This window comes from Xyrauchen texanus, chromosome 32 (assembly GCF_025860055.1).
Source record: "Xyrauchen texanus isolate HMW12.3.18 chromosome 32, RBS_HiC_50CHRs, whole genome shotgun sequence".
Classification (NCBI taxonomy): Eukaryota; Metazoa; Chordata; class Actinopteri; order Cypriniformes; family Catostomidae; genus Xyrauchen; species Xyrauchen texanus.
The window spans coordinates 21429060-21443730 of NC_068307.1; the positions used below are offsets into that span (position 1 = coordinate 21429060).

Consider the following 14671-nt stretch of genomic DNA (forward strand, 5'->3'; position numbering starts at 1 on the left):
AAAGGTAAATGGAAAATGCACTCACAAACAAGTGATTATTTCAGTGGTTTACTCAGCTTTAAAGCTGTGCTTGCAATAAATTAGATTTAGTGTCAAAGTAGCTTGTTACTGGACGGCTTAAACTGTTTTGAAAATAGCTGAGCTATTGCCATACTAAAAAATGTAGGTAAGTTAGTAGCATCGCTGTTTCCGCTATATAAGTTCCTCCCCATTGCAGCACAGCTGTACACACCAACCTCACTCTGTTGCCTAAAGAAGAGCTGAAACCACAGATATTTATCCAAATTAAACTCATATAAGCCTTTATTTTATTTATAGCATTTAAAAAATGTATGCAAACCGCTCAGGCGGACAGCTAACGCAGCTGCTTTTTTTTTGTGCAGGGACACCAGTGAACAGGATCCCCATCATGGCCAAGCAGGTGCTGGATCTTTACATGCTATACCAGCTGGTGACTGAGAAGGGGGGGCTGGTGGAAGTCATAAATAAAAAGTTGTGGAGGGAGATCACGAAAGGGCTGAACCTGCCGACCTCCATCACCAGTGCTGCCTTCACTCTCAGAACACAGTATGTACACACCAACCTAAGCACAGTATGTACACACTGACTTGGGTACATTGCAGAGCTGAAAATGGGTCAGATATGATCTCCTGGAATCAATATGTATTTAATTAAAAAAGAAATCTGGCATTAGTCTAGGGATGGTAGGATGATCTGCAAGTTGTCTAACAACCGACTAGTTAATTACTGGGGTTGATTTGTATTGGCATATTTTCGAGGTGCAAATTCTCGGAGAGGGTTTTAGTGTACTATGCTTTAATCAATCACTGTCTTGCAATTTATCCGTTGTGAACTTATACATACACATTTTTTTGTGAACTGTGATAGTTTTGTGCTATAATGTCTAGCTCCTCTATATACACAACATCACTCGGACCGATAATTGAGATGCATGGCTTTTCCTACCACTGCTACGCAGAGGACATGCAGCTCTACCTGCTGTTCTAGCCTGATGACATTACCTTGAGAGCTTTGCAGTACAACACTGTAGATGTTGTTGAACTTTGTATGACAAATTGCTTGCTATGTTCCTCATTTGTAAGTCGCTTTGGATAAACGCATCTGCTAAATGACTAAATGTAAAATGCCATGTAAATGTTATGTAGTCTTTTTATTAATGCTGTCGATTTAAATGGTTTATTCACTGCGATTTTAATGATATAAAAAATGATATGTTCAAAAACATTAATGCAGTAAATCATGCATCCTGACCATATGCATATTCCACAATTTCCATACCAGCGGAGCAAATCAAGCTTTCAATTACTACTTTCATGTTTGTGCGAATCCAGCAGGGGAGAGTAAGCATTTCTCCAGCTGTACAGGCAACGCACAACAGTACATGCAACAAAACGGGAGCCTGTTCAAAGACTGTTGGACAGAGCATAAGCAGGGGTCAGGAGTTGTCCCTCCTTTCCTCTAAAAAAAGCAAAAATTGAGGTAACAGTGAGGCACTTACATTGGAAGTGAATGGAGCCAATTTTTTTGAGAGTTTAAAGGCAGAAATGCAAAGCTTATAATCTTATTATAATCACTTACATTCATTCTTCTGTTAAAACTCATGTATTATTTGAGCTGTAAAGTTGTTTAAGCGTAACTTGGATTGAACCCAGGATATTCCTTTTAAGTTTACCTCATACAGATTCACAAACTCAATTTCAAAGTAGATCTCTATGGACTGTAGGCCAGTTATAGACTTTATGTTCAATGAAATGACTCCTAAATCATCCTAATTATACAGGGTTTCCTTCAGCCCAACTAGTTTGAGTAAACCCACTGATCAAGCACACCCCTAAACAAAAGCATCAAAGTAAATAATTAGTTATTTGGAAATGTTAGCATAATCTTGTCGTCTTAATGTCCCACCCCTCTGCAGATATATGAAGTATCTGTATCTTTATGAATGTGACAAGAGAAGCCTCAGCAATCCCAATGAGCTCCAAGTGGCCATTGACAGTAACCGGCGTGAGGGACGCAGGCAGGGATTCGGTAGCTCGCTCTTCACCTACTCGCCCAACGGAACGCCTACCATGCTGTCCTCTCCCAAACTCTCTTTGCCACATATGGGCATCACTCTGCCCAGCAACGGAACCTCTCTCTCATCCTTACAGAAATTTAAAAAGGGTAAGACTTGGCCTGGTTCATGTCTCAATCCCATTTTCTCTCCCTCACTTACCTGTCTGACTCTACTGTACTTTAAATTTAAATTATTACATGGTTGAAACGCTATGATAATTTTGGTTATGCTTGCTGCAGATTTGTTTACCCCATGTGTAGGGAATAGGACCACATTTAACTTCATTTAAAGTTTCAGAAACACAATTCTTTTGACCTGTTGGCAAATTCTTTACATTTTTATTTCACATTGTGGCTGTGATGGGCTGTCATGTTGTTGTATGATGTGCTTTATTTTAAGGAATATATAGGGAATAAACCTATGGCTTACTTATAGTTGTCTGTACATACTGATTTGGAATAGGAGGTAGTATTTTAACATTGGCAGTTTGAACAATGCCAGTAGATATAACAGAAGATAACATAAACAATAGATATAGATGTGTTACAATAGTAAACTTAAAATGGAAGTCTATAGGGTGATTGGATAGCACAAGAATAAACATAAACATATATGTTTTACATGGAGCAAACTTCGCCCACAGGAATTACATCGGTTAAGCGTAAAAAAAAGATTTGGTCAACTTCAGAGCTCTTTGGTTTTATACTTATTTCATTTAAGTGCTTTAACTGAAATACAAGCTTCACATTTCTGCTTTAAGGGATTGTTCACCCAAAAATGAAAAAATCTCTCATCATTTACTCACCGTCATGCCATCCCAGATGTGTATGGCTTTCTTCTGCAGAACACAAGCAAAGATTTTTTTATCTCCACTCTGTATGTCCATTCAATGCAAGTGAATGGTGATCAGGCCTTTTTGAAGCTCCAAAAATCAGATACGTTCATCATTAAAGTAATCCGTACAACTCCAGTGTAACAATCAATGTATACTGAAGCGATCCAGTTGGTATTGGGTCAGAACACACCAAAATGTAACTTCTTTTTCACTGTACATCTTGAAATCAGCAGTCTCCTTGGCGATCATGATTTCAAGCTCGATTACACATCCTATAGTGCCATCTAGCGCGCTCTGCATGCACTAGGAAGTGTAATCAAGCTTTAAATCATGATCGTGCCTAGAGACTGCAACATCAAGATGTACGGTGAAAAATGGGTTATATTTTGGTCTGTTCTCACTAAAACCAACTGGATTGCTTCAGAAGACATTTATATACCACTGGAGTCTTATGGATGACTTTTTATGTTGACTTTGTCTCCTATTTGGAGCTTTAAAGTGCCTGATCACCATTCACTTGCATTGTACGGACTTAGAGCTGAGATTTATTTTTTTTTATCTTTGTTTGTGTTCTGCAGATTGAAATAAAGTCATACACATCTTAGATGGCATGAGGGTGAGTAAATGATGATAGCATTTTCATTTTTGGGTGAACTAACACTTTAAAACACTCTAGTACGATTACCTAGAACATTCCTTATAATGTATTCTGTTTGTCCTGTTATTGATGTAGATGACAATGGAGTTCAGGCTCGTCTGCCTGTGTCTCTAGCCAGTCACTCAGTAGCTGCGGCCCAGGCTGCGGCTGCACAGGCAGCCACCATCGCACAGTTAGCTGCACTAGAGCAGCTGCAGGAGAAGTTGGAGTCGGGGGAACCACCGGAGAAGAGGATTGCACTGCCACTGCAGGAACACCAGCGACTCATGCAGAGAGCCTTGCAGCACAACCTGCTGGCCATGACAGCACAGATCCCCATGAACATACGCATCAACAATCAAGGTACTGACACTGTAACACACTGGGCTGCAGACTAGTGAAAGTCATATATTAGTTGATACTTGGTTATTTTTATATTATTATTATAACTGTGTCCTTTATCTTTTGCTTTATAATGTTCTGTGTAGTGAAAGATTAATATGTCAGCCAGGCTGATCTTTGACCATTTTCAAAAATGTGCCATAAGCCTTGTCCATTAATAATGCAGATTTTTGTTTTCACATATTGGTAATTTTTTTTATCTGTCACATTTGTCTCACTATATATATATATATATATATATATATATAGTAAGTGCAATTAGTGGGGGTTGGTTAAAGGGATAGTTCACCCAAAAATGAAAATTCTCTCATCATTTACTCCCCCATATGCCATCCCAGATGTGAATGACTGACTTTCTTCAGCTGGACACAAATTAAGATTTTATAAGAAAATTTCATTTTCAATATTATATATATATAATATTTAATTTGTTTTTTAAGTTTCATAAAAAAATGTTTGAGAACCACTCCTTTACATAAAAGCTTCTGCTAAATGTATAAAAAAAAAACTTCAATCTTAATAATGTGGATCATCAGATTTTGCACAAACATGTGGAGTTCAAGACAGCTCAAGTGCATGCTGCCTTCAAAAGGGAAATATAGAAAATAAAACATGCCAAAGAAATACAGATAATTCATGTACATTTAAAATAAAGACTTTTGGGCCCCATTGGTACTAAATCATAATTTGTCCCCCTGCTGTCTATATAGCTGCATGTCATTTAAAAAAAAAATCATCAAACTAGGGAAATACTAGCTGATGCTGTTTTTGTGGGTAAAATACATTTTCTGTTATCATTGATGCAGTCAAAAGATTTTAAAACGTTGCCTCCTCCAAATTTACAGTCTTACTTTCTTTCCCATAAACATTGATCTGAGAACAAAAAACACTTTTTGTAAAATCTTTGATATTTCAGGGAAACATGTCTATGGTACATCCAACATTAGGTTCCTGAGTTATGAAATGAACTCAGTGTAGATTGTCCAGCCCCCTCTCACATTATCATTCACACTTTTGATTCGAATGGGTGTGGAAATATTACCACAGCCAAACTGAATTACTGGCAACTTTATTGATCAGTAGTTCTCCAGTGAGCTGTCAGCAGTCGTCTCTATAATGAGTCATTACACTCACTATCCCACTGCAGGCAAAAGTACTTGTACTGTTCTTACTGAATGCTACTCTAGTGAATGAGGAAATACAATGTTTAACATTGCACTGATTAGATGTAATCAAAAACAGAAATCTGTGAGTTGCGATGTATTAACATTCAAGTATGTTGGCATAAAGGAGTTGTCATTAGAAAACTGGAGGTGGTCACCCACTTTAAACCACAAAACCAAAGAAGCAAGGCAGAGTGTTATCCTGTGAGGGAAATCCCTGCCTTCAACAGCGCATGACATCCTCTTCTTGGTTAGAGGTGTTAAGTACTAGAGGTTTCACATTATTTTATCGGAAGATGAATGAGACTGAATAAATTCCCGTACAACGTGGTTTTATTTTATGTATTTATTTATTAATATTATTGCTGCAGTGTTTTTTAACGCTAACCTGTCGACTGAAAAATGGCTGTGAGAGAGCGCCCTCTGCTGTAAGGCAATATGCCTTCAGAGACTTAAAGATGTGGTGTTTTACAGTGGTGGCTGTTTGTATCAAAGAAAATTGAGGGGTGAAAATAAATAAATTAATAAATAAATGATTTGTAACAAAGAAAATGAAGCCTATTTTAAGAACATTACAGGAGCACTCATTTATTTTTGTACTTGCGTCATCTTGAACTTACACTGACACCTAGGGAATTGGATGCAGCATCATTCAAATGCAATAGTTTTCGGTTACCGATGCTATTGTAGAAATTCACTGTTCACAGTCAGTCATTATTAATTAAATCCATGAGTAAAAGTGTGGTTACTGAGAGTAAAGGGATAGTTCACCCAAAAATGAAAATTCTCTCATCATTTACTCACCCTCATGCCATCCCAGATGTGCATTACTTACGTTCACTTCTGCTGAAAACAAAGATTTTCCAAAAGATATCTCTGCTCTTTTTAGGTCCTCATAATGCAAATAAATGGGTACCAAACTTTTAAAGCACCGAATAGCACATAAAGGCACAAGGCTCAAGTGGTTAAATCTATATCTTCAGAAGTGATATGATTGTGTGGGTGAGAAACAGATCAATATTCAATCCACAATAAATTTTCCACAATAAATTATTTTCCACAATAAATTGTCCTACCTGCCCAGTAGCTAGTGATATGCTCAAAGAACGTGAATTGCCTAAAACAAAAGAAGAATGTGAAAGTGGAGATTGAGAGGTAATGCCACTGTGCAAAAAAAAAAAAAAATATATACATACATACATACATACATACATACAGGGGGGGTTACATTTGAAATGTATTCCACTACAGAATACATGCTGTAAAATGTCATTTGTAACGTATTCGAAATACTTTGGATTACTTCTTCAGCACTGGTAGATTTTTTTATTTTTATTTTTTTCACTTGTTTTGACTATAAAAACTCATATAGCCAGTACAGTAAGACAAAATACACATGTTAAATATACATTCTCTGAAAAAACTAAATATCTTATGCAATGTTGTTTCTTAAACAAGATAAATCAAATCTATCTTGTTTTAGGATTTTTTTTTTATATTTTTACAGGAAAAAATAATACAAAAATTATTTGTATAACTAGAAAAAATGAAATTATGATCTAATGTGAATTTTCTTGATTAAAAAAATATGATCGTGCCTGGTAACATGTGCATGTAAAATGGCTAGAAATATCATTTTAGCTTTGCGTAAAGCTGACAATTTACACAAGTTTTATTTCTTTTGCGCCAAACTTACTTCAAACGTACTTCTCTGTCTGCTCGTATGAATGTAACACATCATAAGAAAGTGTTTCACCTGTGTGTATGTATATGTGTGTATGTGTGTGTGTGTGTGTGTGTATGTATGTATGTATGTATGTGTGATATATATATATATATATATATATATACATATATATATACACAGTGGGTACGGAAAGTATTCAGACCCCCTTAAATTTTTCACTCTTTGTTATATTGCAGCCATTTGCTAAACTCATTTAAGTTTTTATTATTTTTTTTCCTCATTATTGTACACACAGCATCCCATATTGACAGAAAAACACAGAATTGTTGACATTTTTGCACATTTATTAAAAAAGAAAAACTGAAATATCACATGGTCCTAAGTATTCAGACCCTTTGTTCAGTATTTAGTAGAATCACCCGTTTGATCTAATACAGCCATGAATCTTTTTGGGAAAGATGCAACAAGTTTTTCACATCTGGATTTGGGTATCCTCTGCCATTCCTCCTTGCAGATCCTCTCCAGTTCTGTCAGGTTGGATGGTAAACGTTGGTGGACTGCCATTTTCAGGTCTCTCCAGAGATGCTCAATTGGGTTTAAGTCAGGGCTCTGGCTGGGCCATTCAAGAACAGTCACGGAGTTGTTGTGAAGCCACTCCTTCGTTATTTTAGCGGTGCGCTTAGGGTCATTGTCTTGTTGGAAGGTGAACCTTCGGCCCAGTCTGAGGTCCAGAGCACTCTGGAGAAGGTTTTCGTCCAGGATATCCCTGTACTTGGCCTCATTCATCTTTCCCTCGATTGCAACCAGTCGTCCTGTCCCTGCAGCTGAAAAACACCCCCACAGCATGATGCTGCCACCACCATGCTTCACTGTTGAGACTGTATTGGACAGGTGATGAGCAGTGCCTGGTTTTCTCCACACATACCGCTTAGAATTAAGGCCAAGAAGTTCCATCTTGGTCTCATCAGACCAGAGAATCTTATTTATCACCATCTTGGAGTCCTTCAGGTGTTTTTTTAGCAAACTCCATGCGGGCTTTCATGTGTCTTGCACTGAGGAGAGGCTTCCGTCGGGCCACTCTGCCATAAAGCCCTACTGGTGGATGGCTGCAGTGATGGTTGACTTACTACAACTTTCTCCCATCTCCCGACTGCATCTCTGGAGCTCAGCCACAGTGATCTTTGGGTTCTTCTTTACCTCTCTCACCAAGGCTCTTCTCCCCCGATAGCTCAGTTTGGCCGGACGGCCAGCTCTAGGAAGGGTTCTGGTCATCCCAAACGTCTTCCATTTAAGGATTATGGAGACCACTGTGCTCTTATGAACCTTAAGGGCAGCAGATATTTTTTTGTAACCTTGGCCAGATCTGTGCCTTGCCACAATTCTGTCTCTGAGCTCTTCAGGCAGTTCCTTTGACCTCATGATTCTCATTTGCTCTGACATGCACTGTGAGCTGTAAGGTCTTATATAGACAGGTGTGTGGCTTTCCTAATCAAGTCCAATCAGTATAATCAAACACAGCTGGACTCAATTGAAGGTGTAGAACCATCTCAAGGATGATCAGAAGAAATGGACAGCACCTGAGTAAAATATATGAGTGTCACAGCAAAGGGTCTGAATACTTAGGACCATGTGATATTTCAGTTTTTATTTTTTAATAAATGTGCAAAAATGTCAACAATTCTGTGTTTTTCTGTCAATATGGGGTGCTGTGTGTACAATAATGAGGAAAAAAATGAACTTAAATGATTTTAGCAAATGGCTGCAATATAACAAAGAGTGAAAAATTTAAGGGGTCTGAATACTTTCCGTACTCCACTGTGTGTGTGTGTGTGTATGTATGTATATATATATATATATATATATATATATATATATATATATATATATATATATATATATATATATATATATATATATATATATATATATATATATATATATATATATATATATATATATATATAATATATATATATATATTAGTACAAAAAAATGTCTTCATTTTCTTTAATATGCTATTTTTTCTTCATATTTTGATTGAGGTGAAATTTGACCCAGACATATTCCAGGAAGCCACAGGATGCTGCGCATAACAGAGCTTCAAAATTATTTGAAAAATACATTAATGTTTTTACAGAAATATAAAGGTTAATTCTGTTTGTTTTATGTTCTATCAGAGAGCAGTCCAGACTCTGCCTTGAACTTGACCACCAATGGCCTCAATAGCATCAGCATGTCATTGGAACTTAATGGGGTCGTCTACACAGGTGAAACACCAGTCAGCATATAGATGAAGTGTATTCAAGTTTGTCCTATAAATTCAGCTGTCCCTAATCTTTCCCGTTTTCTCATAGGTGTACTCTTCGCCCAGGCCGTGGCACCAACCTCATCAGGGGTATCTAATATATGTTCCACAGGCAACAATGGACCTCAATCGGTTCTCCACACGCCTACCTCATCCTCCTCCAACAGCCAATCACCATAGCCCCTCAGACTCTCAACCCTCTCAGTGCAAAACCAAAGCCAAAATGCCTCAGTTACTACAGAAGATATCCCTAAAAAAAACCATGCAGGAATAACTGAATCACTCTGAACTTGAAGTACACTAGCTCAGGTCTTTTATTTACACTCTCCTGTGTTCAGGAGCCAAAAGAAATCTAAAATAACAACAGAATTTATTATAAAGGTAGTGATTTATAATGTATATGCAAAACTTGTGAATAATTTAATTCTCTTTCTGCGAGCACACTGTCTGGCGTAAAATAAATCAGCAGTGTCGAATTCTGCTTTATAGGGTTTTATAGTCTGACTGACATAAGCTTTTCGTCTATAGGATAAATCTTAACAATACTTTTATTCTTATAACTTGTGATGCAAACAGCTTAAGGGTCTGAACTAATAATATATTATTGTACATTTTATTTTCTCTGTGTATTTATCTGCAGTGCCTTGTGAAGGTTTTATTGTCAGCACAGTTTGAATGCGCTGTTGTTGACAGGCAATGTCTGAACTTCATGATGGTCTGAAGATTATTATTATTATCATTTTTGTAACCTTTGTTGATGAGTATTCAACATTTCAATTTCCCATCTCAGATGTCTACACTGCGATAGCGATAATGATCGTAATATCAGTGATTTGAACATTCAGGTTAAAGAAAGTCAAAAGAAAACTATTATGAGGAAAGATAGGCATGTGTTTTTAACCAGTTTTTCATGTTTCATGTTTGTTTACGTTTGCTTCTCCATTGCGACTGGCAAACTCCATGAGCCACTCGAAGGGGGCTGGGGCGTTGCAGAGCTCGAACGGCATGACTCTGAACTGCCACAGTCTACCAACTATTCTTCTTGGCCCATAGTGGCTCTAAAGTAGATGTTGAACGAGGTCAGATGTTGTTTTACATCATTTTTGAGCTTTCACTCAGCTATTTTCAAAAATCACAGTTTGACAATTAACAAGACAGTATAATAATAGATTTACTTTATGATTTGAACTAATGACCAAAAACAAAAAAAGCAGGAATCTGTGAAAATTATAAATATGATATTGGATTGTTTAAAAGTGACTATTGGTTAGAGCAGAATTATATTAGATTAGAAGGAAGTGGTTTCCTGTGTTTAGGAATATTATATCACAACCTTCAGGGATGTTTTTGATCATTTTAATAATCACCTGTTCCGGCCAGTGAGAAGGTCTTGTTCTTGTCAAAGTGTAGCTCTAATTCATAAATTATGTCAAACTTCTCTAGCATTACACTGTATGCAAGGTCAAAATGCCCATTTGGTGGGCGTATAGGGGTAAAACATCTTTTGAATGACAGAGCAACTATTCTCTGAGCTGATAAGAAGTTTAAAACAATCTTAGGGAGAGTTGGTTAAGGCATTGGGAAATTGGGTTTGTCTGGAACAGCTTCCACCAATTGCAGGGACAGTTTTCTTTGGAGCAACTTGAAGTTAAATGCTATGATCCCTCCTTACTTGGGATCAGATCCTTAACCATTCAGCTATCGCCATCTCTCTCTTATTATAATGCTTTTCACTGAGGTACTCTTGAAACCACTGCATAACACTTCCTTATTACTTTACAAGGACCACCTTGGTGGTAGCTGTACAAATAAGTGTAGAAAGTGTGAACGTTTCTATCTGTATTTTGTATTGTACATTTCATTACAGTTTTATATATTAAGAATCATCAATATACCATAACTAAAACTCTGCCAGTACTACCAGAATGTCTCTACCTCAAAGACTCAAAACCAGTTGCAAACCTTCCCAGCTTTTCACATCAAATTTACAACAGTGTGATGTAGAACTGGATGGCCACATTTATGCCACATTAAATTTAACTCGGATGTATTAGCCATGATATCTTTTAAAGCCTCTTTTTGCTCTTAACTGTAAAAACAGATGTTTAATCTGCCTACCTTTAGAAGGAAGATCCTCAACTTTAGAGTGACCGATTTTTGTCATTTTGATGGCCTGTATGCAGTTTGTTTTGATCATGCAGTCGATTGTTCATAGAAACAATACTGTTACCACACGGAGTAAGGAAAATATACAACACCTGAAATTCAAAATTTAAAGCAGTTTGTAACAATGAGAGGGGTGTGTTTTACTCTGATGTATGCAAAGTTTTGACAAAGAAAAAAATAGTGCTGATGTAGTCAGGTTTATTGCAAAGACAACCAAAATTGCTGTACAATAAAGCATGCAAACCTTTTAGCTATTATTGCAGGATGCCTTATGATTTGATCATTTCTCTGTAGAGCTTAGTGTCACACTAAAAGTAATGTGACTCACTTTTCCAATGCATAAACAGCTGTGAAATTTAGGTTTTATGTTAAAACAAGGCATTTGTCGTCTTCTCAGGAAATACACTTCTACCTCTAGTTACCCAGATTTGTTCATCCTAGTGCAGTAGTTACAGTGCATGTAACATTTATTCTACCTTTTTGTAATGATAATACAAAATGGTTTCCTTGGCACACTTACTCAAGTTTTTATTAATATTGTTATTATTAATTGCAGATTCAACCAGTATATTATAGACGACTTCTTTTTTCAAACTTAATATCTCTTCCCTATGTGTGTGCTTTTTAGTTTTTCTTGATTTGTTTGGACTAAATGGAAAATTTCTCCTAGCACAAGAGACTCAGGAGAGCCCAGATTTTGATTTTGGCACTGAGTGTCATACCGATGCTACATTGTGTGCATTTCCCCTCATGCGTTTATAAAACTTTTAAATTGCATAGTGGCAACCTTTTGACTGCTTATCTTATGGGGTGAAGGACAAAGACAATCGTAACCTATTTAATCTATTCTTTGTTTGTGTGAATAATTAACTTTATTTTGAATATATATATATATATATATATATCTCAATATGTAATTTGGGGGATGGGAAATCCAAAGAATGTCCACATATGCTGTTATGGCCTGACTGTTATGGATTCAAACTATTTTGGAGATGAGATATCAACTCTACCTCTCCCAATCAGAATGCTGATAACCCAGTAAAATTGACTGTCTACCAAAACAACAAACCTGTTCACCTCAACACACATGTAAAATAAATGTTGTTAACCGTTGAGCTGATGTGTTCTTTTAACTGAATTTTGAATCATTCTATGCCTTTTAATGGTAATTAAAGAGAATCAATTTGGGTGTGACTTGCTTTCTGCTGTGTTTTAGTATGTTATTGCTCTGTTAAAAAAGTTCATGTTGATGAGTTTTGAGGTTTCAGAGTTTGCTAAATTAACTCTTGAAGTTTACATTTTATTGTCAAGCGTCAGATTTTTCAGTGTTTTCTTTTCAGCTGTTTGAAAGTACAATAAAAATGTAAATCTGTCTTTCATATTGCACTTAAATAGACATTTGTCAAATTAATGCTCTCATTCTCAGATATGCGACTATACAGTGTATTTTGTTGCCCTAATACCACAGTGTGAAAGGTTTTAAAAAGAATCACAAAGTGAAATATGATTTCTGTAAGTCTTAGGAGCCAATCACTGCTGCTGTAAGCCCAAAATAGCTTACAACGTTATAGCTGCTCACTTTAGGCCGTTTTCTACAAAATTAGGCATTTATTACTTGCCTGTGAGCTTACTTCTTTGAATAATGCAATGCTATATCTTTGGTGTCCAGCAAAAGCATGCTAAACAAATAATCAGAAATATGTTATCGACTATTGAGGATCAAATTATCATAATACGACATCGCAAAGGGGAGGATCTCCGCTTTCTAATGACACCTAGATTGAGCTTTTATTCCACTCAGATGCCGAGATATTCAATGAAACATTGGGGGTGGTGCATGAACTGAAAATTAGACTGAATGTCACATCTGTTAAGGATAAAATGCTATGTAGGTGGCTAGAGTGTGCCACCTACATAGAGATCTTCGGGTTGTCATCAAAACGTCTCAAAACAGGAAGTCTAAATCACCATGGGTTCCCTCCAGATCAGTGGTTCCCTCTGAATTTTCCAATGGGTTTTTATAATGGGATTTTTGAATTTATGAGTGAAATAAGGTCTGTGGTAAACATTACTCGACGAAATGTGGACGTTTTGTTCTACAACATAAATTACACTGTCATACCTTATAAAAAGCGTTAAAAAGTATATAATTCAATACGGCTTCAAAATTCACATTTGAGGTATGACCGTGTGTAATTTATGTTGTAGAACAAAACGTCTATGTTTCGTCAAGTAATGTTTGCCACACACATTATTTTACTCATCAATTAAAAACCCCATAATAAAAATCCATAGGAAAATCTTAGAATGGGAATTAGATTTCCGTGTTCGCCTACAAATTGACGTCACGGCTGAACAGCGCTATTTCAGATGTGTGATGGAGAAAAGTAATTCGACATTGTGTGAAAGAGGAGGGGGAATGTTTCTAGTACTTGCTGCCATCTAGTGGAATAAAGTAATATATTTTTTTAAACTGTTCATCATAAGATTGTAAACATATACAATATTATGTATTAATTATTTGAGTTTTCTTTCAGGGGTGGTAATCTGAGACCACTTTTTGGCAATTAGCCGACAGTATGTGTAAATTGTGAGCTTTTAAATTTGAGAGTTGAAGTTAAGGAGAGATTCTACCAGTACATATTCCCTGTCCCATATTCTACGGCTTACATATTCCCTGTCCAGACTTTGCCATTCAAAAGTAGACATTGTCTCGTTAAATGTAGGCCTACAGACATTTGCATGTTATATCAAAAGTTTTATAGATCTCAGAAAATGTATATGTATAATTTTTGTTTGTTTTTTATCAACAACTCATAATTGTCAGACACTTTTGTTATTTAAATATTTTATAAATACCCAGGGAATTTTTTTTATATAAATATAATTGTTAGTGTTATAAAATATTACATTTAGGCCTACTACATGAGCAAAATAGCTAAATATACCTTTTGGGGATTATTTCCGAAAATTGTCCTTTATGTCTGTAGTATTACCGCCCCTTAAAAGTGCACTCAGTAACTTTTGTCTTTGTGTCATCTTGGACTTACACTGACACCCAGCGACTTGGATGCGGCCTAATTTAAAGTCAATAGTTTTCAGTTTCATATGCCATTGTAGAAAGTCAGCCATGATTACTTTAATCAATGAGTGAACGTGTTAAATAACAGGACGATTACTGAGATTAAGCGAGTAATATTAGGCTGGTCTTTTAATTAAAAAATGGCAACACATATGTGCGAAAGCTCTCCGTGTAGAATAAAACAGCTATTAGGCTATAAGGTTACTGATATGACTGTAGTCTTCATTTAATTGTGAGTGGTCATGATATCCTACATCTATTGCAAACTTATAATTCATGTATTTAGGAGATAAACTTTAGGAGGAAAAAATTAC

At 36.3% G+C, this 14671-nt stretch overlaps 1 protein-coding gene across 3 annotated transcripts in view; it reads left to right on the forward strand.

Moving 5' to 3' along the window:
• The window catches only part of LOC127626358 (AT-rich interactive domain-containing protein 3A-like), a 64178-nt gene extending 51559 nt beyond the window's left edge, over window positions 1-12619 (forward strand). For all 3 annotated transcript variants that reach the window (XM_052102092.1, XM_052102093.1, XM_052102094.1), the window contains exons 5-9: window positions 384-567; window positions 1937-2184; window positions 3646-3912; window positions 8979-9068; window positions 9156-12619. In XM_052102092.1, the coding sequence (XP_051958052.1) occupies window positions 384-567; window positions 1937-2184; window positions 3646-3912; window positions 8979-9068; window positions 9156-9286 (920 nt within the window). In that variant the 3' untranslated portion in view covers window positions 9287-12619. The remainder of the gene's footprint in view (window positions 1-383; window positions 568-1936; window positions 2185-3645; window positions 3913-8978; window positions 9069-9155) is intronic.
• Window positions 12620-14671: the final 2052 nt, after the last annotated feature.